The following is a 24,025-nucleotide window of genomic DNA, read 5'->3' as shown; positions in this document are numbered from 1 at the left end:
ATCTGCTGCAGAATAAGAAACCAGCAGAACAGACAACTATGAACCCTGTATTGTCAACAGCAGGGAGCTTATAACACCAACATGTGAATGTACCTGGATATAGACCTTGTTTCCTTTGCCACATCTTTCCTCTGACTCCTATACTGAAGCTCACCAAAGCCTCATAACCTGTATTCAAGTTTGAATCTATCCTGTACTTGACACCGCAAGAAAGCTTTGCAGACCTCCAGGCCAGCCAGAACACTACCACCTAAAATCATCTGCTTGCACGCTAGTCCAGTCATATGCTTAACCACTTACAATTACTGCTTCAATATAAAACGTTCTTCTTTATTGCCTCCAACAGAGCAGAAGGCTGGACCCAAGTCCAATTTGTGTGACTGCCAGAGACCAGTCGACATACCAGAGTGACCCTTCTAACCAGTGCATCAGTAGCTACTGAGATATTGTAAGGCGCACAGTTCCCGCAGTTTAGATACACTTTGGTAAGGAGTAAATCCTTCTTACCAGGCTTAAGTGCATACTCTGAAGGCAGACATGCCTTTCAAATTGTATGAAAGGCTAGAGAGCTATACTGCATGCGGCTACAATCGCTAGCCTTAATCAAGCTGCACTTGGACAAAAGACATCTTAACTTCACTGTGATTACCCAGGGAGAAAGGTGAGAAAGATCCAGCTAAAAGAGCTGCTGACAGTTAATGGAAAACAAGCGTAATAGAAGAGTTCACCTGGGTTTTTCTCTATTATTATTATTTTAATAAATGCCTATTTGACATTCTTGATAGTATTTTAATTCTTGTGTTAGAATAAACTGAGTACTTAAAAATGCCAAGTATTTTTCTAATAAATAATTCATTAGACACTTCCAGTGGTTACATTTAAAATGACCTCCAAAATGAATTGTAGTAACTTTTTTTATGACAAAAAAAATCATTTCAACATAATAACCTACAGAAGATACCATGCAAAAATATCCTGAGAGATTTTTTGTGTTCATTTGCTTAAAATTGGAAGAGGCTGATCATAAAAGAAAGAGACTTTCTCCCCTAAACTGGACAGACGTTGGAAGACGACGACTAGTGCTGACAAAGCCAACGCCAATGGGTTCGATCTTGTTGCCATTACCTGGCAGAGCATTTTTCTGTTCCTAACTGACTAACTCCCCGTCACGAGGCCGCAGTTTGCATGTGCTATATATATCTCTATTCATTACTGCAAACAAGTTTAAATAAAAAGCCCCTGTTCCATCAACCTGGTAATGCTCTGACTTTTCTCTTATTTCATCTATTCATTTCCCCCCTTTCTTCATCAGACTACCTCTCCAAGGTGCTAACTATACAAGCACTCTTTATGACATGCCTGAACTAAACCATGTGAATCTGTACCAATTATACCAACTGATTTCCCATTTTATTTAGCTGCACTCAGATTAAAACTACGTAATCTTTCATACATGTATGGACAAGCTAGGCCACAGTCATTTGCTTTTTTCACCATGTTAGAAAATGTCTGAGTAGAATTTATGATTTCATCCAAATCGCCTTCTGACATTGGCCTTTGGTAGCCATCAATAAGATCTGATAGCTTAATGGTTATCTGTTCATTAAAAAAGCAGCACATTTGGAAAACTAATTATTTCAACTGGACATATTCTATATAAGCTGTGATGAAAACAGTAAATCCACAGCATTCAACAACAGTAGTTTAGAGATTAATCTAATTACAGGTTATTAAAACAGCAGAATATAACTGATTTATATGTTGCATTTCTACAACCCTGCAAAGACTAGCAATAGTTAATGACGATTTGATGGTTTTCTAGGAGTTTGGAACAAATACTTGGCTTTTAGTCTGAGAGCAATGCTGGACGTTTCTGTCTGATGCTTGGGGGATTCAGCCAACTAACAGATACATTTGGTGAAGAATCTCATTCTAGTCATGCCCTCCCTTCCTAATTTCCCTTTTCACTGTTTTGTCGTCTTTGCCCGTTCCTCAGGGAACTGAGTGATTGATAGCCTAATCCAACGACTGTATTACAGCTGCCTCAACTTGGACTCTTTTCCTTATCATTAGCAGTTAGCCTATGGTTAAATTCACAGCTCACTGCTTGGTACAGCCCCTGAGATTTAAGGGTCTGGCCTTTAGAAAATATTTAACATAAAATTGAAATCTTGACATACTGAGAATTCAGTTCTCTGCAAGGCTTCTTTAATTAATCCAATGTACTGTACCATTGTTCTATATGAGACTGTGACATGGTGAACTGTTACCAAAGCTCACAGAGATGTGTAATTCTAAATTAAACACTCACTTACATGTACCTACACTGCATTTGTTTCCCAAGTACATGTGCATGAATGTGAAAATTTAAATTCAATCTATAACAATAATAAAACACAAACCAATTACACTCCCAGAGTAAAGACTTTTCATTCATTTCAAGCTTGGAATGAGGTTTTTCAAACTAAGAGGAGGAGAATACACAGCTTTGTTCAAATGCTGTGTGTAAAGATCCATGCTTCATTCTTTTTTCAGGACTTGCTTAATCTTTTGGTGAATGAAATCAATTATGATCATTTTTAATCAGCTACAAATGGCATTTGTGTTAAAAGTTTAAAGTGTTTTCTTTATGGGAAATAAATTGGCTAAAAAATATTAAAAGTGGAAAAAATGCGTGTAGTTCTCTGACCTTATCTGCAGAATAATACTTATTTTTAAATAGCTATGGGAAGGATGTAGACCTTGATCTACACCGTAAACCTTTGCCCTGCTTCCAGTCAGTCGATCAGCTGCAAGCTTCTATGAAAATGGCAGCTGAGTCCCAGATGAAAAATTATGCATCTCATAAACTGCTATTCTGCTGAAATGTCAAGCTATGGCAGGGCTGTACCTCAAACTCAGCACTTGGCATTTTCCTTCTGTCTGCTTTGTTGCCATGAAGCAAACATGAACAGTGAGGATTTGTGTAGGGCAGGTAGCAGGCGAGCTCCCTGTCAAAAATCTATTATTAGGGCTCTGATCTCTCCAGCACAGCCCAGTGATGGCAGAACACTAAGAGAAATCCGACTGCTGCAAGGACAGCATGGAAAACAGAGCCCTCTTTGTGCATCCTGACATAATATATGCAAATAAGTACTTCTAATGGCTGAGCTACACTTAACAGAAATAATAAACCAAAATTAAAATTGTACTATGGCATATATTTGTTTTTTACTCCTATCCACACTGTTTTATAAATATATGTTAATGTAAATAGTCTTTAACTCTCAGCAAATATTTATAGTAAACACAAGTGCATATGCATACATATATTTTCCTTTATTTCCAGTGATAGGCAGCTTTTCATTCATTTCCATTGACCAAAATCAACACCACAGAGTCACTGAGAGAACTGTGATTATGAAAGTGAATACTCTTGTTTTTTTGAGATTTTCTTTTAATGATGTGTCATAAAATTAAAATTGAAAGGCAGCTTTTATTATCATAACTTCAACTTTCCCCCTTTCAATATAATTCATACATTTCAACAGCTTGGAATATATGTCCCTATTAATAATGTCAATTATTCATGTAACATACACATTTTAATTTAATGAAATAACACCTGCAAAGTATTCCCTTAAAAGTCACAATTGCTGTCTGACAGTGTTTTTTGTAAAAAGAGACAGCTCCACTAACTTACTTGTAAAGTAACTAAAATTAACTGCCTCTACTCATTTCCAAAAATTATACATTCCCACATGTAATGATTGAATCTGCTATCTAGATATATTCTTTCCGAGATCTCTCATGGTCATTTCTAAAGTTATAATATATAACTTTCTGAATTTCTCTTACTCTGGAGAACATATACAAACACAAATATTTTAGTAGTCTGTATAATATGCACATTCTGCCAAAATACTCAAGTAAAAATACTACAGAATACAACAATAAGTGGACAAAGTAATAATACTACATGGACATGACATGTTTGAACTTACTGTAAAATGCACCAATATTTTTGTAAAAAAGTATTAAAAGGGTGAGTGCACAATAGAAAGATTTACTTTTAATCAAGTTTTTTGCTAAGTCCAGCATATGCTGTTATAAATGCATCTCCTACGAATCTGGCTTCCAGACAAAAACAAAGAAACAAACAGATGACAAAGAAGAACAAAAAAGCATGGAAATTCAAACAGCAGCTCTGCTCTATTTTGCCTGCAATAGCTATCCTATAGTGCTGCAATGTGATGTGTTTTAAGAAAACAGATCTGGAATATGTAAGCACAGTATGAAAGCTCATGGAAAGGTTTTTTAAATTTTAAAATACATTTAAAGGAAACAAATCTTAAGGAAGCATGTAGCTGCTGACAGTATATTAACATTTTTCTGGGAGACCTGGCATCTTATTCTAGCACCTATAAAATAAACATTTTCAAAATCATTTATATTTATCCAGACTGAAATATCTCTTTCAGAGCCAGATATCGTTATTCATTGTGAGGATAAATACCAGCATTAGCTTTGTTTTAAGTAACAAAAACTCTGTACTGTATACATAAAGGAAGCGCTTGGGGTAAAATCTTACGTATTTTATATTCTCAAAGTTTAAATACTGCTTGGTCAATTTAAAAAAAAACATTTAATGGAAATCAAATTGTCTCTCTAATTCTGCAAAAGGTTTGCAAGTTATATATTTTGGGGATCTGTATCTTAATTTCAGTGGTTTTTTTTTTTTTTTTTTTTTTTTTTTTTGGTCATTCTAAGGGTTTATTTCCCTAATGGTATTTTGGAGGCTTCATCAGGTCATTCACACTTTTTGATTAAGGGGCAGTTCCTGGAAACTTTTAAAAATAGATGAACGCTAGGATCCTCTAAGCATAATCTCCTCTCATGTAATGAGGCCACAGAAATCATAAGGCTGCTCCATCCTTTGGACTCAGCTAGAGCACTATGGCACCAATTAGAAATGAATTTCCTTTATAAAATGCCAATTTGTGAAAAGTGTACCTGTTTCAGTGAAATTTTCCCTGCAGAGATTTCTTGGCCCTTGCATAGAGGCAGAAGGTGAGGAGAAAGAGTTTTCACAATGTTCAATAGTCAGAGGGTAAACCAAGGTTACAGGAGGGTCAGGTGGGACTCCCTGCTTCACACCAGGGATATGAGCCCGAGTCTCCCAAATCAGGTGAGTGTGCAGGTCGGCAGGCTGTGCTACTGCGTGTATCCTGTGAGAGCTGTTTCACTTTGTATTAATAATCCAATATTTGCAGGGAGGTGGAGAACAGAGAAAGAGACTAATTCTACAGTCTAGTGGTCAAACACTCACCTGGGATACTGGAATGCCTCCCTGTCAAAATCACCAAATAAACATTACAGTAGGAAGGAGGAAACAGCAATGCTTCTTACAGTTTAGCAATTTTCAACTGATCAAATTATATCAAAACAGGAAGTTAACTTCCTGAGCACTGGCTGGAACAAAGATACTGACTGTGACAACTCAAAGTTAAATGGGGTTTTTAAAAGTAATCTCATTAAACCTCTCCTTCTGCGAAAGACTTAAAGAAATGACTAAGACACAAGTCTCTGTTCTCAGACATCCTAGGAACTTTGGCAATGGAGTTGTAAACAACATGGTTTTTATTTTTATTATTTTTAGACAAACTGTGGGAAGCTCCCTGTCATTTACTAATTTAGAAGGAATCAAAAAAAATTCCCTTTCCAATGTCTCTCTCTCCCGAAAAGATGAATAGCAATTCTTCTACATATAGCTGTTTCCACACAAGGCAGGCAAGAGAAGGAAGGAAGAGGAAGCCAAGGGGAAGTTGTACATGGAAGATGTTTCTCTAGTGGATAGCCATGTTCCACCTGGAAAAGATAACCTGCACTACACTGAGATGTATATGAATGCAGCAGAACTATAAAGTAGCAAGGAAGGGGGAAAAAAAAAAAAGAAAAGCATATCTAGACTGATCTAAATCCAGTTTAATCCGGACTGGAGGAAGCACTCTAAAAGTATTCTGCTATGAGCAATTCCTTGCCAGCTAGGTGATCTTGAGCTTAGGTACATGTGCAGAAAGTCACCAACACACCTGACCCCGTGCTGAAATCTTCACAGACTGAGAGCCCAGCTTTCACTGGACCCACAAATCACACAGCAGCAACTGTATTGTATGCCTCTGGGAGGCAGAAAAATCCTGCCTCACTTACCGTACATCTGTGCCCACTGACATCCAAATAAGAGTCATTTCTATTCCAGAAAAGAAGAAAAATCTGCACAATTTGGAGAAAACGCAGAGCAAGACATGTTGGCTACACCCTGTATCTGCTCTAGATTTGTGCACTAGGGATTATTATAAGCCAGCTGGGCTTTTGTAAAAAATATGGAAAAGGGACCAAAGTTATTGCTACTATAATGGCATTGCCTTTGACTTCCTTAAAAAATGAATTTTCCCTTCAGATGAATTATTTGAAAGACCAAAAAACAACCTGACTGGCTATATCAGATGATAAAATAGAACAAAATCAACTAAAAAGTTTCAGCAAATCAAAATAGAAAAACCATACTTTACACTATGAAGCGACTTTTATGCAAGGATCACAAAGCACCTCCCAACAAGCCGGTAGGCATGTAAGTGGTGTTATTACCATCTAACAGACAGGAAACATAAAGCACGGAAAGGTCAAATGTCTGGCTGCAGGCCACACAACTGAGCCCTGGCAAGGCTAGGAACAGGACTCAGAACCATGGCCGCCCTGTCCCTTGCTCTGACAAGAAGAAACGCTCTCCCGTTTTTTGTCTTTATGTAAGCATGCTAGCTCTCTTGATTTAAAACTGCTTTCTTGTTTTCATAATTTTACATCCTGATCACCGAGCAGAAAGTACTGGGGTGTGTGTGCACAGTCTACTGACCTTATTGGCACTGTGGCTTTCTTTTGTGCAATGAGTTGTGGGATTGGGACCTAGTGATGTCAATTACCAGCAAGAAACCTTTATTTATTTGTTTGCAACAATATACTCTTTCAAAACACACTAAATTGACAAAACTTGCAGTGGTTTTCATTTATTTTAAATAACCAGATTTGCATCTTAGGTAGTGGTGTGTTCCAAATTGACATCTTCTATTTCCTTTGATATAAGTAAAACTACAGGAAGAAAAAGATGTTTTTATATTTACACACACACACACACACACAAAAGAAATGGCAAACTTTTCCCCTGGTCTAAGTTATAACAGAATTATAAACCATGAAAGTATGGAAATGCTGGCAGGCCTTTCCATGTGGCTAAGCATCCAGGTGTTGCTGTGGTTCACACTACATACATGTTTTAAATTTGTGACATGAGACACACTTCTCATAATGCAGTCACTTTATAGATTTTATTAGACAGACTTATGGTAGGAAGGAATATTCAGAAATTGGAACTTAAATGAGAAAATGTGAATGGTGTTACTTATATAAAATACTACTGCAATAGTTCTTTTATTAATTTTTAATGCACAGCACCCACTGTGACCTCCTTTATTCTTTTCCTGTCAACATGGCAGGCTAGAGAAATTGAAATGGGCTGTAGCTGTTCTCGTTTTCCTCCTTTCCTTCCATTTTGCACAATATTAAAATTATAACATCTTATTGGACAGTCACTGTGATATAATCATTATGCAATAGGCATAATGATTTTTTCTGATCGTTATCTCTTCCTTGCTTTTCAGCGTTCTCTAAAAACTTCCAAATTCCATGCAGTTATCTAATGCAGTAAGGCAATTTTCCACTGAATACACTTGCGTGAATTAAAGTTTGTTTAAAAGGTATCTTTTGCTACCTTTCTTATGGTTTTCTAAGAATAGCACCAGTCACATAAAATAAAGCATTTTTTGCCTGTCTGGTCTCCTCTGATTACTTTTTTTGGGTGAGGTGGGAGGTGGTTCTGATACAGTAGTTTGACTTAATCAGGAGGATGCTATTACTTCTGTTATGTATATTTACTGCTACCTCTATCACCAAGGAAACTAATCTCCATTCCAGTAAAGTCAAGAAGCTCACAATACTGTCTTTACAGGGTCAAGTTCATGTTGTCACAGCAACAGAGTGCACAGGGTCAGCAGATTAATACATTAGTGTGCATAGGCACTGAACTGGAGCATAAAAGTTTTGCTGCTGGTTTTAAAATTAAACTGCGAAGTGGCACTTGGAAATACAGTCTATACAAGATATTCTTGTATATCTCAAAGAATAGATGACACAAATATACATATATTTGCCTAATAGAATCTATCATTTTTACCACAGTGGCAAGAGGACAAAATAATCTACTTGGAAGAGGTGTATTCACTCGGGAGGAGCAAGGAAGGCCGGAGTTCAGGCTATGAAACATATACTGCATTTGGAATGTTGATATTTTCCCCTTGCGATGCCCTTTCATTAGCCCCTGTCTACCGTGTGGCCTGACAATTGTGACAGAATGAAAAATTCTAGGAAAAGTGAGGGTCACAAGAGGAGAGACTTCCTTCCCTCTCTAGTGACCCTATCACAGTATTCTCATGCAGCATTTTACCATTAAGGAAAGGGCAACACAAGAGCCTTCACACTTAATCTGTTCCATCTGTCATGACTATTAGAAACATTGACCAGCAGTGAGCTCTAAGAACTCAGTGCGACTGCAGACATGATATTCTAGCCCACTACAAGGACCTCCTGATGTTTTGTCAGCCTCCAAGGAAGTATTATGCATCAAAAAGGGCAACACCTACCTGACACGCCACCATATGTGGTCCTCTGTCCTCTACCAACTGCTGGCCAAGGTGTGCCGTCTGCGTTCAGTCCCATCAGTCCCGACACAGTGTTGGTGGCTGTAACACCATCTGCACCACCTGTGAAAGAAAAGGTCAGTCACTTTTTGTTAAATAATGTGTATATGAACAAGAAAGGAAAAAAAAACAACAGAAAAACTGTGAAACTGTGAAATAACTAGAAATTCAAATAAACAGCTGAAGTCAGAACGTAACAAACTGTAAGGCCATGTGCAGAAAGGTCTTTGAAACCAATTCTGGACTGCTAGATTTAACACTAGCTTCAAGGCAAGCTGCCATCAGTTGAAAGAGCTATACGGGTTATACAATGCACCTGGGAAACACTGGGGCAGACGGACAGCCCCGCTGCCTTTCAGCTGCGTGGGACAGAATCGGTGACACTGGTTACTCCACACCTGGAGATGGCCCCGCCTTGGGGCTCCCTGCTCCCAGCCGCCTCCACCTGCTCTGCCTTGCTGGCGCCAGGCCACGTTCTCGCTTCTCGCCGTGAAGCAAGAGGAAATCAACAGTGCGACGGAGAAGTTATGACCGTGGTTCTAAGTGATAGATTAATACACCTGCTTGGAAACTGATTTACCAGCATGTTCTATTTTAAGCTGTAAGGAGAAAAAAAGATTTAAATACACCTCAAATGGTGTATTTCTGTTTTCTCAGGACACGCACACCCTTTTTACTACTGAAAGTAGGAATAGGTGAAGATACAGTGGTAGGGTTAACATATAAATATGACATAAATAGACGCGTGCATATAAAGCTACACACAAACACATATGATTTAATGTTAACAGTCTAATATAGCTCTCTTCATAGATTGTTATATTCTATGATATGACATAGAAAAAATTTAGGCAACCTTTGTGATCACTGTGCTTATTCTAAATAAATTAAGTAAACTGTTCTCATATTAACCTGTGTGGCTACTTGTTATTACTTCCAGCATCCCCTCTCCCCCACGTCCCCCACATCCTGCAAATTAGTAAAACCGCACAGTCTGTGCACTGGAGTTGGTTACCTTCCTGGGCAGCCACCGCAATTTTCACAATATCAGTGACATTTGGGGTCAGCTTGGCAAAGAAAGGAATCTGAACAGCTTGTCTAACCCAGCGACAGATGTTCCGTACCAGCTCTGGATCCTGTTCAAATAGGTCAGATAAACATAGAACATAATTAAAAGTAATATGAACAAAAAGTATATCAAGGCAATAGAAAACTTTGTTACAAGTGGCTATACCGTGATTTTGTGAAATTACATGTCAGGACTGAACCTCATCTCATTAGTTAACTTATTTCAGACACATCAAGTAACTGCAAATCCATTACAGAAAGGTTAGTTCACGAAAAAAGAAAGATTTGCTTTTTCCAAAAGACAAAGATATCACAAAATGTTCATTTCCCAGAGGGCGAAAATACCACTTTGGGTGACAGAGGGTTTATTTACCCCTCCATTTTAAAGAGTATTTTCCAGTTTTAATGACTCACTCTATGTAAGGTATGTTGAAAATAATCACTACGATACAAAATAACGCATTCCTGAAGTATTGGCTGATTATACCTTGATCAAAACAACAAGGATGAGTCGAGGATGCAGGGCTATCAGAATGCAATTCAGCATTTCTGAACTCTCCTCTGACTTCAGAGAATAACTTGGAATGGCAAAAAGGTAAATGAAAGATCAAAATCTTCTCTTTTAAAGCTAGAAATAGAAATCGTCAAGTGGTGGCTTTTCATGATTTCCAGGTGTTTACTTCCCTTATGGAATACGTATCATGTAGAGGGTAATCGACTATCCTTTCCATTGAAAACAGCTCAGTAGCACTAACACTCTCATTCTAGCAAATATAATAGTTATTTTTCAATGAAACTTTTAGGTCTTGGTTTGTTCTTTTTTCTGTTGGCTAATGCTCTTCAACAAATACCTTAACATTTGCAATACTGACGCATGTAAAACACGATAGCGTGATCTGGTTCAAAAATGAAGGGTGCTATTACAAGATTTGGTAAAAGTAAAATCTGTGGGTAGGCTATTTGGTACTGCAGCAATTATTTACATTTACTAAATCTTTATCACTCTCACAGATAACTAAGTCTGTCACACATGAATAATTTTCTCCCATTTGGATATTGTAAAAAGTCCGAAAGCTGCACTGTTATGCAGTAACTCTGAAAATCGGCTGAGCCTTAATGAAGTTTAAAGCAATCCAGTGCACATGAAGGTTCTCAGTTTAGTGAACACACAGGAAATATTTCGTTGCTGTTTTTGTCAATTTACACCAGCAATTAAATATAAACATAAAAAAATATAGGCTCTGTTCCTAGAAGGTACACAGTGCTTTACATGAATAGTAAAATCTTGAGACTTAGCTCTGCCATTCCAATAAAAATGGTGATCTCCCCACCCATGCAGCGTCCATGAAATATGCATGAAAGCTGCACTGGCAGTATGAAAGTAGTTACATCTTTGACTTTCATTTCCGTTTTAAATTTCCTTGAGGCCCAATGCAGAAATGAGAGAACCTCTAGAAGATATGAATTGTATATCCTTTATGTTAATTCTTCTGCTTAGATATCCTCATAAGACCGTTCATGATGTTGGCACTACATAACTCATTATGCTGGCTTCACAGTTGCTTACAGTGCTGCCATAAACATTCGTTCTCCAACACAATTTAAAAAACACCGTTCTTTTGATCCATATTGAATAGCTCACTGGGAGATCTCTTTCATTCATACTAACCCAATTTCTATCGTATCTAAGACAATTTAAGTAGTTTGTCTTCCTTAATAAGTAATAATTTCTCCTTTTTTTCCCCAAAAGATAATAAGTTAAGCTTTGTTTTCTATCAGATGCGCTACTCCAATGCTAAAATTAATGCAGCAAATGCAATGGAAGGCTCTTCAATTTCTCAAGCTAGTAAACAGTTCAAATGATTGATTGTGCTGTTTGTACAGGCAATTCCTTTTGAAAGGCTCATTTGTTGGATCAGTCTTGGAAAACTGCCCATTTTTAGTTCCCATAAAACCACAGGTAACTTAAATGGAAAATAATTTGAAAACCCAAATGAAAGAGGTGAAATCTTTGGTTTTTCCTCCACTTACAATTCCAAGGGAAAAAAAATAGCAATCTTCATAGTGACGAAATATTTTTTTGTTTTGTTTTAAGAAAAAAATGAAAGAAAAAGTTAATACAACGCTTCACTTCATAGTGGAACAGCCACTGATAGGAACTGGAACATTGTTGAATTTTGCATAAAAAAACAGAATTTCCACGAAGTTTGACAATTTTTGGATTGAAATGGGCATTTTCAAATTTGATTTTTCCTTAATCTTTTATCCAATTTATTTGTTCATTCAGTAAATATCACATATGGATAATGCTGAATATCTTCATGAAAAGTTAATGTGAAATCAAATGTTTTCATTTGTGCCAGCCCCAAAACACATGTACATGTGAGAGCTCTTGCAGCTTCCTTTTTCAAGAAGAGAGTCCTCCAGCAGAGCTGCACTGCAATATCCCGTTGATCCCTAGTTTCACCCAGACCAAACTTTGTCTTTTTCTGTTCCAGCCTACCGGATACCTCTTCTTCCCTTTTCCATTTTTTCTGCAACACAGACATTGCTCTCTCCTGCTCCCTCAGTCCTACCTCCTAGTCCCTTCCTGCTCCTATCCCTCCTTGTGTTGCTCTGGGTTGGCCCACCCTCGATCCACGAGCTGCAGGGACACCTCAAGTGTCCAGTGGCGACAGCCACAGCATGCCTGAGCTTCCCTGCTGCCCACGGGATTTCTATGCAATGAAGCCACTGCATGAGAATAACAGAGCTTTTATGCTCTATAGACAGCTAACGTTCTCAAAGAATTTCTCCTTTATGCTTCTTAGACTTTGCTAATATCTCTACCTATCTCTATCTGAAATGTCACATTTTGTTCTTTAGATCATGAAGAAAAAGTAATAAATTCATGTATGAAATTCATAATTTCCTATTATATTTGTACCGAGGACTTGGGAAAATGCACCATAAATTATCACATGGTTGAAAACAGTTAGAAGATATTCATGTGATTGGACCACTATGTTTGCATTTGAAATGCATCAGCTACATAAGCCAGAGGAAGTTCCCTGGGAACTTTACCTTTGGATTGAAAACAATCTGCAGAGGTCATACAAGAAGAAAACTTCTGACAAAGATTTAAATAGTTAGAAGGAGAAAGTTCACATCTAAGTGCAATCACTGACTAACGAAAGGTAGTTCAAAATTTGATTTTCGGAAAAAATAATTTTTTGACCATATTCAGCAAAGTTTTAAACTCAGGATCAAAATTAAGAAGGTAGACAGCCTGACCTATTCCTGTGCACCAGATGCTGGGTTTAAAGCAAATATATACGGGCTTTATTTTGGCATGGGTTTAAGCATTTTGCTGATTCAGGACCTCCCCTCCATTCAGATTTCTGAAAGATTCACCCTGATTTACAAATTCCATTTACTGATTCTTAGCAGAGATTGGATTTATAAAACATTCAAAGGTTGAGAATATAGCTTGTAAGAGAACACATTGTGAGGTGCATAAATTTCATTACAAAAATCTCTGCTAAAAATACCTGTGTCACTGCTAATATAACAAAAATATCTTTTTTACCCCAGTCTAACTTTATGAAAGTGCCTGCAGCTTTCATCACTGATAAAGTGGTCGATGAAGCCTGTATAGTGAAAAAATATTTCTGAAATGGCTTGATAGGTAAAATGTTATTAGCAGTAAAAACATATGGGCATTTACATTTGCAAAATCAACAATATGAACTAACTAAAACATATTCTGCTTAATCAAGTAAAGGATTTTAATTCTTTTGATTCGAAGTCTGCCACATTGCTATAAATTACCTTCTTCTGTTACACATAACCAGGTTTGTAGGTTCTCTCATTAATGATGATTTAATGCAATTATTATAGAATTTGTAGCATAATTTTATTGTGTGTGTCAATCCAGAAGAATAAATGAATGCTTCAATGGACTTCTACATCCATCAGTAGCACATTTTATCTATCTGCTGTACTTTTTTAACAACTGCCACCTAAACAAAGCCTTGGTGAAATTATCATCAGCTAAAACATAATATTGATCTACAGGAATCTGTTAGTGATTTAATACAATACAGAATCCCTTTTGGTGTGAGACGTACGTCAGTTTGTCTTCTATCTTCCTGTTCTTAATCAAATATTACTTTTTTATTCCAAAGGCACAGGAGATTTTAATGTTACAGAGGTTGTCTTTTTACTTCCCTAAGCAGCAGTACAGAATCATTTTTCCTGAATATTCATTATAGCCTCAGGCTAGATGGAGCTTTTAATCCTAACTACTGATTGCCAGTGGGTAGATATACTAGAGGAAAAACAACTATTCACCTTTTTTTTTTTTTGTGAATGATCACATGATAATCTTAACTACCCTCATAACTATAAGCCTAAGTCCTCAGAAATTAAAGTACCAAGTTGTCTGCTGATTCCAGTTGGCATTGGTAATGAGATGAGACCCATGCCCTTATCACCCCCCAGGCAGATACAACTTGCATGTTTCAAAAACAGGGTGAAAATGCCATGAAGACAGTAGGTTGCTGCTCCTTGTGTCACACGAAAAGGAGCAAAACCATGAAGAGATTACCACAGGAATGTCTGGCTGTAGATTTGGGAAATTATTTTCACTACTACCTATCTTTCAGTGTTCTTGTAGGGTCCTCATTTTTATACCACCTTATTATTGCACAATCCTTAGATTATATCCAAAACACCCCTCTGAAGCACAGTAGTATTTTTATATCTATTTAACAAATGGAAAGAAGAGAGTCAGAAAGACTGAGGCGCAACTCCTCCTTCTAGTGCCCAGCGTTCACTAAGTTATTTGCACAAAGATCTGAAGTGGCTCTTCTGGCAGAAAACTGAGCTTGGCTCTTCAGAGTGCCTTAAACCGTGAGATACTTCCCACATTAACTACAGAAGGATTTTTAATTCTTGAATCTAATCAGCTCTTTAGAGTATTTGAATAACACAAAATATGAAAATACTACTACTTTAGGGTAATGAACATGCTTTTCCCAACAACACAAACAATCCCTGGGAAGTCCGTGTGTGTGTGTATGCATGTGTGCATATACATACAATGTCAGTCTGAAGGATGCCATAAAAATACCTGTTACAGAACTTCCCTTGAGAACTTCTGAAGTAAATTTACCACTCAATATAGCACATTAGCCGATCTTGCCTAATTACAGTTACAGAAAACGGACCATACCATGTAATCTTCACTCCATCCCTAATAACGGCGGCAGTTCTATCTAAGAACAAGGTAAGGACCTTTGCAGTTAAGAGAAGTATAAAAACATAACTCTTCTCAGCCATAATCCTGATTTTACATACGTATTAAGGCATTCTTACACAGGACCAACAGAATTATCATTACAGATCATCCTGACGATTTACACAAATCCATTATCCTGACTCTGATGGTGGGAAGTTCTAGATGGCACAGAGAATGTTACAAGATCCATTAGGGGCTTGCACGCACAGTCCTTAAATCTCATCCATCACTAACTACATAATGCCCTAAAAAACAAAGTTTCAGAAATTAAAATACTTTATTCTATTTAATGCACCCGTAAGTCTGATCTTCCTCATAAACCTCAAATCTTTGATGGTCACAAACTCTGTCTGTCATATATATCTGTTGGCAATGACTTTCATGGATTCATCATGCATTATGTAAACATATTTGCAATTTTAAATACTGATCCTAAGTTAGAGAGGATTTAGCTTGTCTTTGTATTAATTTAACATACATTCAGCTGATATGTGATTCCTATATGTGATTACTAGGCAGTTGGCCCCAAGAGTCCCTCATCAGTGCATCCTTCTGGAGACGCATTTATTTTCTATACTGGCTTTCCAGAAAAAACGTAGCCCTTGTAGCCCTCTTGTAGCCCTCTCACATCTATTACCATTGCTTGATTTTTCTTATACGATCAAATGTTCTACATGTAACTTCCTCATTCTTCACAGCAGATAAATTTCCCAAAATAGTATGGATAGCTAAGGGAAAAGGAAGGAGGGCTTTTATGTTTGGGAATGACACAGCCTACAAAAAGCACTTGGAAACTTTATGAGTGAGAATTGCAAGATTGGGCTTTTACATTTAACTCACTTACCATTCTCACTTTACTATTTAATTCAACAGTAGCTAATAAGGGAAGAGTTAAACCTATCCTCAGCCAGAATGCGGTCTGAAAGCCCACAGGACCTAAAATGCCCCCTCAAATGAAAACTAAGGAAGAGGAAAATAGTCTTCCACTGTTGGCAGCTAACCACCTTGCAAAAGGTAGACTTTCTTCCAGGCCATGCTACGCTTTCCTTGCAAAAGATTACAGTGGCACTACCTGCCACTATTTGTAATGTGGGTAGACAGGGGCAAGATAGGCTTAGAGCAGCTTTCAAGGAAGTAATGATCTTTTCTACAGACTTTTAACCCGGTCAATACATTCCACCTCCTCAATGTGTAGGTCTGGATCTGTGTCTTTTACAGAGCTCTCTGAGATGTCCTTAGGAAATGTTCACCTGGTATGTTGTTAATTCAGATGCTTTTTATATCTATTACATATCTCCTTTCCAGATCAAACATGGATCCAGAAATCAGTTAGGAAATAGGAATTAAAAAAAAAAATCAAAATTTCTATGTGAATAGGAATTAAAAAAAAATCAAAATTTCTGTGTGTGTGTGTATGCATATGAAGAGCCTTCAAATGTAAAAGAAAAGTGAAAGTGTGCGACTTTCAGTTTAAACTGCTGCAAATCAATGTCTTTGGCACACCTTTTTTCCACATTCTTCTTCTTTTTTTCCACATGATGCTTAGAAAACATATCCTTTCTCTTTCCTCCTATGACACATCCAACATTGCCTTCAAAAAACGGATTATCTCTAAACCTACCCAGAATATCCACAGCACCTAATTACAGAATTGCAATAATTTGTCTCACTTCAAACATAATTAAAGCTAACAATTTGTTTAAAGCCTGTCAAATTAAGGGAAGGATTTCCCAGGACAGAAGACAAATAACTCCTTATTTTTAATCTGGAGTAAAAAATGTTTCCTCATTTCTCAGGAAATCTGACAGAAAGATTTTGGTCAACAACTATTGACTGCAGCTGTCAAATAGAAAGAAATGAGGCAGTTTAACCTAAGGCAGAAGTAACAGTTTTCACAGCTGAATGTGAAGTTATATTAGGAAAAATTTCCAAAAATGCCTAAATGACTCAGGGGTTTTGGGTCAGCACACCCAAACTTATAAAAACATAGCTCCTGGTTGAGAGCGGATACTGCTCTGGCTGGAATCTATGCTATGATAATGTGAAACCAGTACCACAAAATAAACTTTTAGCAATAAGAAGAGTACATGAATTCAGGTCAATACTCTTTTTTGGTCAATACTGCATTTTCTTTTTATGTGAGATCCAAAGTGTACTGAAGGTAGTGGAAATCTTTTGACTAACTTGAAAATGTTTGGATCGAGCTTCTACTTCACTGCTTGCCTACACTGAATAAAAACAGACTTCAGCTGTGAGTGCAGTATTTAGTCCAACTGAAAGAAAGTAGTAGCATTTTGTGTAACTTATTTTACTAGTCAATAAGAGTCACTTCAGATTTTATAGTTGTAATTTCTACATACATATTACTTAACAGTTTTATTTACATGTTTGAATTGTCCCATTAGCTTAGCAACAATTATTTCAAAATCTTATTAGATACCTTTAGTCAAATGGTATAGAAAAACCCTAATCAGGATAAAGAAAATCAAAAATCTTCACAAATGAGTAATTTCATATTTTGTTCAGGGAGGATCAAAATGTTTCATTTCAATTTAGACCTTCAGCTTTTTAAATTAACTTATACTTTAAAGCAAGAGGTCTTTTCAACATGAAGAGCTGTTGTGAGTTTTTTCTAAAGAAGAATTTCTAAAAGATGAGAGATTAATATGCATAGAATTAAGCAAAGTCCACATAGTCACCATTTTGCCACATTTACCCTAGCAATAATATGTACTGTGACTATTGCCCAGTGATATAATTCAAGGATTTACTTATTTTCCACTCTTAAATACTCTAAAATACTCTTTTCTTTTTGAAATGTTTTAAAGACCTCTATAGAGAAAATTAACAAACATATTCACGTTATTTCCACATCATGTGTTCTAATTTGATGAAAATATGTAATATCTTTAAAGTAAAGAGAAAATGTATGGCTTATAAATCTAAGCATGCACTACTAGTGAGACAAGCACTTTTTTGCCTACAAAATATTGCAGATCCAAATGTAGAAGTATAACTTGAAAAATTCCCCCCCTTTTTTTTATAGACTATATCCTCTCTCCCTCCCTTTTTGTTATAGACTTTTTACTCAAGCGAAAACAATACTGTTTAAAGACCGCGTCAAGTAAAGATTCCCAGTTCATGCTTGTTTTTGCCAAAGTAGGAATGATTAAAAATCTAAGCAAGAGCCTGGTAATCTGATGCAATTTATTATTTGATGCGGGACATTACAAGAACTAAAAAAGTCCTGTCTTCTAACTTCATTCTCCATCTTGCATGACAGGGCTTTATTAGTATCAAGCCGAGCTGCAAGCCTGGTGTCATGACTTGAGCAGCTGTTCTCCACATCAGGCACGGCAAGTTCCACTCAGGGGAGCCTAATGGACACAGATTCTCCTTGCTCTCCAGCCATACCACTGTGCCACTGGACAGAATCATGTCACTCTGGAGCAGGCTCACGCTTTGGTCATGGCTGAGCTAAGAAGTCAAAGCTCTAGACCCAATCTATACAAGCAGAAATAAGAGTAGCTATTGAGAAAAGCCAGCGCAAGACTATGGCACTACCGTGGTTCACAGTTAGCCTACTTTAAAAAAACTTACAAAAAACCTGGTGCACATGAAAAGATTCAACTTTAAATTTAACAGTGTTTAACAAAATACATCTTAAAAGAAACTCCTAAAAGATGACGATAGTATCACGATTCCTTAAGAAGCTTCCATTTTAGTAAATTGCCATCTCCTATCTTCTTTTTCACTCTCATTTGGTCTTGCAGTCACTATTTCTCCCTTCTCCAGTGCTTCCATTAGAACCTTTGAAGGATGTTAAAAGTACAGGAGAAATAGCCTTTAATCACCTCTCTCTATTACAAATGAAAGAATGTGAATAACAAGTTATTAGAGCATTTTCTTATTTTAGCGCACTACTGAAGCTGCACAAGTGAACGATGCTAACAGTATATTAAAAAAGAAAAAAAAAGAAAGAAAACACTCTGAAGTCCTCCCACGGAAGATTGTACCGCAAAGTTTTTAACATACCTCATCTAACAGCTGCCAATACTAACATAGGTCAATATCCAAACTCAAGAATACATTTATCAAAGTGCTGTGTGGGAGATCCACTTTGGATTCCCTATTAGCAGTACGACACTCCTACACACTTCTTTGAAAATGTAGCACTTAATGACTGAAAAAATAACAAATACGAAGACAAGGTCAAAAATGAGCTAGATATTTTTGATTGACCAGTACACAAGTACAAAATACACATTTGTGATGCAAATTGGAGCAATGACAAGAGGATGTCAAGATCGAGCACAACAGACTTAGAAGGTTTGGGGCTGCCTTTTTTCAGTCAGCTTTGCAATTACTCCCTTTTTCAGATCACGTAAAAGCTTTATTGGTTTCTGTCTTCTCCCCACAACTAAAAGAAAGGCAATTCAATTTATTTTGAAAACCAAGTCCTGTCTCTAAGTAGGTGGTAGAACCATACTGTTTTTCCTTAGTTCACATTTGTTTTTATTAATTTTTATTTAAAATGTTAGTCTAAACAACCAAAACAAACATAACTGTTAGAAAATATTCTATTTTAAAAATAGACTATAAGGCTTTTTTAAAATTTGCTATAGTTACATGATAAAAAAAGCTCTCTATATGTTTCATGAAGATAAGTCAGCTAAATCTGTAGCAATCGCTATCTACAGCTATTGATTTCAATGCAACATTAAAGGACTCAAACCCAACCATTATTCTCTTCAGTTGTCCCAATAAAGGTTAATAACAGTTGGCCTGAAAGGGTGACGCAGAGATTGCCAGTTCAAATTAGCAAATGATTTCGTTCTGAGTCCTACATACCAACTGTGCCTAAATATTCCAAATGAAAAATATGAAATTGCACACTAACATTTTTATAAACTTCTTAGAGATACTTAATAGGAAAGATTTATCAACAGCATTGGTACCTTTAAAGTGTTGGCTAAATAAAAATGACATTTTCCCCGCTGACAGAACAAAATATTTTATCTTGGTTGTTTCTATCTGACCAAAATAATGTTTCTCATATCACTGTAGAAAAGTGGTGCACAGCATGATTAAACAATATTTCAGCTCTTTAGTTCATGCAGAGGTTACCTGCTAGAAGGCATAAAGGTTTCATTAGGTTTACGTCATACATGAGAAATTTTAAAGGAAAGCATAGAACTTGAATATATGAGTACTGCAGCTACAAATAGCTTTTTCCTGTGGTCAGGTAGGCAAGTTCTCTGTCCCTTTCCTATAATAAAGACACAGAAAATATCAAGATACTTGAGAAAATCATAAATCTTTGAAATTGACAAATTAAGAAATTTAAAATCTATGCTCTGAGAAGGATTTCCCACTGAGTTTTAAAATAATCATCATATGTGCCTTTATTCAGATTTGATACACTGTAAGTGACAAGCCTTTCAGTGCATTGACTAACTTAGTAGGAGGTGAGGCAAAATTTAAAAAGCATGAGCCTAATCCTGAAAATTCTCATTTAGGCAGTGAAGAAACTAGTTAGCACACTGTTAATTAACTTTATCAAACGGTGGCATAAAATCAAAACCACAGAAAGAAAAAGGAAAAAGCTATTAACATGCATTCTGTAGTTAGCTTTTATCACATACCGAGATGAACAAACTTAAAATGTTTTATTTTACCTACTCTCAGATACTTGTTGTCAATCATTTTTTTCCCAATAGATCCTGTTTACAGGACATCAGTGATATGAATAACTACAATATCTTATGCTGCAACCAGGTACCCAAAGGCAAAACAGTCCAGAAGGTCAGTAAAAAACAAAACATTTAACAATGTAATCATAGATATGTAAGATGGCCTAAGTTTTCTACATTTCCCCTTTCTGAAAGCTTTCAGTATATTAAAGGGTAATTGCATGAATAAACACAAATTGCCACTTGGATTTTAAGAAAATCATGCTTTTCTTCCTTTCCAGGAAGCACTCACTTGCCATATACTCTGTAATATTCTAGTTACTGAGGTCTCATTAAAAAAAACTTAAACCTTTTTGTTTCCTTTTTAAAACACAATATTGACTTATATTTTGGCTGAACTAACCTTCTTTGTGATATCTGTGATTCATAAGGTAAATTCCAGCTGAAATGCTTGCCATCATAGTGAGATTCAAAATACGGATCCCAACTTGGTTTCCTATATTTATGAATTTCAAAGAAATAGATTCGCTTTTTCTTTTTCTAAGAAAATCCATTCTGAAAAGAACACTTTCCATATATAAATAAAAGCTCACCATGCATAAACAGTATTTAAAACCCTATCAACAGCCATACCATGTCATTAAAAATTCTCAGTGAGTTGGAAGTGCTGTTAACATTACTGTCCTATTTACAAACCCTTTTTATTTTCTGTTTTGTGTTTGGAGTAATTCAATTAAAAATCCTTCAAAGCAGTAACAGGGATTAAATGTTGTCAAACTGCAATATAAAACTACAGAATAGTGTTCTGATGATGAATTTATTAAACTTGGCATCTTAATTCATTTCTTCTTGAGTGTATGAAAAAGAATTCTTAAGACAAAATATTAATCAGCTCTCGTACCTCATTATTAAGTATTGTCTCCTTTTGCATATTACAAAAAGCAAAATACACAAGCACTAAAAGGACATATGGTACTTAAAATGTGGAATAAATCCACTTAAACCATAACATTTCATTATACCTGAATCCTATGAGGACAATGGAAAAGGAAATGAAGTCAGGTACTAGAAGAAGGTGGCTGAGGTCACCAAGCCAGTAGTGACCATATAGTAAGTGTGGAGAACAGACAAGGCACTGTTTACTCCAAAGGCCTGCTGAAGAGGGGAAGGTATCACTGTTCACAGACGGGGAGTGGGACCGGGCGTAGGCCGGGTAGTCTCTCCCTGCCCGTGGACACACGCCCCAGCTTGTGCAGGATATGATAACAACGCCTTTGTCACCACCTCCGCTATTATCTGCTACCAACCACTTGCGGCCTAAACTAATGTCAAGAGCCTGACCCACACCAAAGCTGCCTCACAAATCAAGTGAAAAGGGGAATTAATATCTACAACTACATGCTGATCAGGCATGAAAACCCATGATGGGGGGCCTCCACTATTTAGTTCTCTAAATCTGAAGGGTGGAAACCTTTGTCACAAGTTTTCATTAATTTCTTTTCCCTTCCCTTTTGAAAACCCAGTCAGCAGGTTGAGCCCAGAGGAGTGTGTCAGCGTGACATAGGTTCTGGCTACTGATAAGGACGTCAAGAAACCTAATCACAATAGACATGCGCCTTAGAAGCATATAAAATGTGATAATAACAACAGCTCTTTGGAGCTACCTCTCAGCTGGTCTGGGACCCCCCCCCCCCTTATTGCGTCCTGCACACTTGAGACCCTCGCCCGATGTGGAACAGGTCATATTACCCCTGCTTGCTCTGTATGTAGTGTAGTGTGTTATTTTTACCCTGTTAAATACAGAACTTGCTATATTGTTTAAACTCTCTTGCTTAAGGATACTGGTGTACTTAATAAATATCTGAAACCTGATAACCGCCTGGCTGTTTGGTCAGTGAAGCGTTAAAAAGGAAAAAAAAAATACAAGTCACCCCGCCGGCCACGAGCAGTGTTCGTGACAGTTAGAAAGACTCTTCTCTTCAGATTCCTACTGAAATTGTTCATGAGTCAATTGTTACTTTGACAGCAACTCAGCAATGGGTTAACATTATGAGGAGGGGTTTAAAGAAGGAAGGAGTGAAAAGAGAAAGCGAACAGAGACACAAGAAACGGGAAAAATGAAAATGGCACGTGACCACAGTTGTGGTATGTGGAAGCCAGGAACTTAAGCCCAGCAAATACATCTTCTGGTCTGAGAAAAAAGGTACTTAGATCTATGTTTGCATGCGTTGAGCACAAGGCCATCAGCCAGTGGCCCTTCTCCTTGCCCATTCTACATATCCTCAGCAAAACAATGCCAAATGTACTCTGTTCGCTTCATGCAGGCACCGGCGCTGCTCCAGAGACCTCTCTGGATCTGCATTCAATTTGCTCCAGAAGATAATTTGGGCGGCGTGTTCATTTATTCTCTGAGTGTTGGACTAAGAACGGTGGGGGGAGAGGAATAACACACCACTCACCATTGCTGTCGTGACAAAACCGTCACCACTTGAACTGGGGAATCTTGGTTTCTGATGAGCGTGTGTCTTGGGATTGAATTCCCTGTGTCTGACTGAGCTTTTCCTTCAGCCGGACTATTAAGGCTACTGCTCATAGCCATCAGTTTGGGCAGTAGCCAATTTCTCTTCTCTATCCAGCTGCCTAGTTTTATGGGACCTGTAGAAATTCGGTATCCTTGAAACAGTTTCATCTCTGAGAAATTTGACTGAAACAGGTTGTCTGGCTGGAACACACCTCAAAGCAATAGAGGGGTACTGAAAGACACAAAGACAGTGAGACGAGCTAGGCCTTATTTTCCTAAGTTCCCAATGCAAGTGGACAAGAAGATGTTGAAACGCTGCCACAAACCTCACTTTGACTATACTGGCTATATGCATTTTGGGAGACAATATTCCTGCCACCACTATAGCACAGTGTAACACAATCTTGCTGTACTTCGCATTAATTTGTTGCAGTTAACTGATACAAAAGAGAAGAGAGAGAACTAATATTGCCTGCAGGACTCAATGAATTATGCTTAACCAGCATATTATTGTAGGGTGATAGTAGAATGCCACATGAACACAGATATAATCAAATTCTGTTTGGGGCATCATTTATTTAAAATACTTGAAGCTCCTTGCCTGTAGAGCAACAGCAAATTATCATGCTATGCTGTGCACTTCAATTAAGAAGCAGCCTCATCTTTCCTATTT

At 37.1% G+C, this 24,025-nt stretch overlaps 1 protein-coding gene across 14 annotated transcripts in view; it reads right to left on the bottom strand.

Moving 5' to 3' along the window:
* Positions 1-24,025, bottom strand: part of DPYD (dihydropyrimidine dehydrogenase) — a 381,364-nt gene that overhangs the window by 86,017 nt on the left and 271,322 nt on the right. For all 14 annotated transcript variants that reach the window (XM_064515868.1, XM_064515870.1, XM_064515869.1 and 11 more), the window contains 2 exons: positions 9,805-9,925; positions 8,733-8,852 (listed from right to left, as the gene is read on the bottom strand). In XM_064515868.1, coding sequence (XP_064371938.1) covers positions 8,733-8,852; positions 9,805-9,925 — 241 coding nt within the window. The remainder of the gene's footprint in view (positions 1-8,732; positions 8,853-9,804; positions 9,926-24,025) is intronic.

Source organism: Dromaius novaehollandiae, chromosome 8, assembly GCF_036370855.1.
Source record: "Dromaius novaehollandiae isolate bDroNov1 chromosome 8, bDroNov1.hap1, whole genome shotgun sequence".
NCBI classification, from domain to species: Eukaryota; Metazoa; Chordata; class Aves; order Casuariiformes; family Dromaiidae; genus Dromaius; species Dromaius novaehollandiae.
The sequence above is the reverse complement of the archived record's forward strand: the minus strand, read 5'-3'. Positions and strand labels throughout refer to the sequence as shown.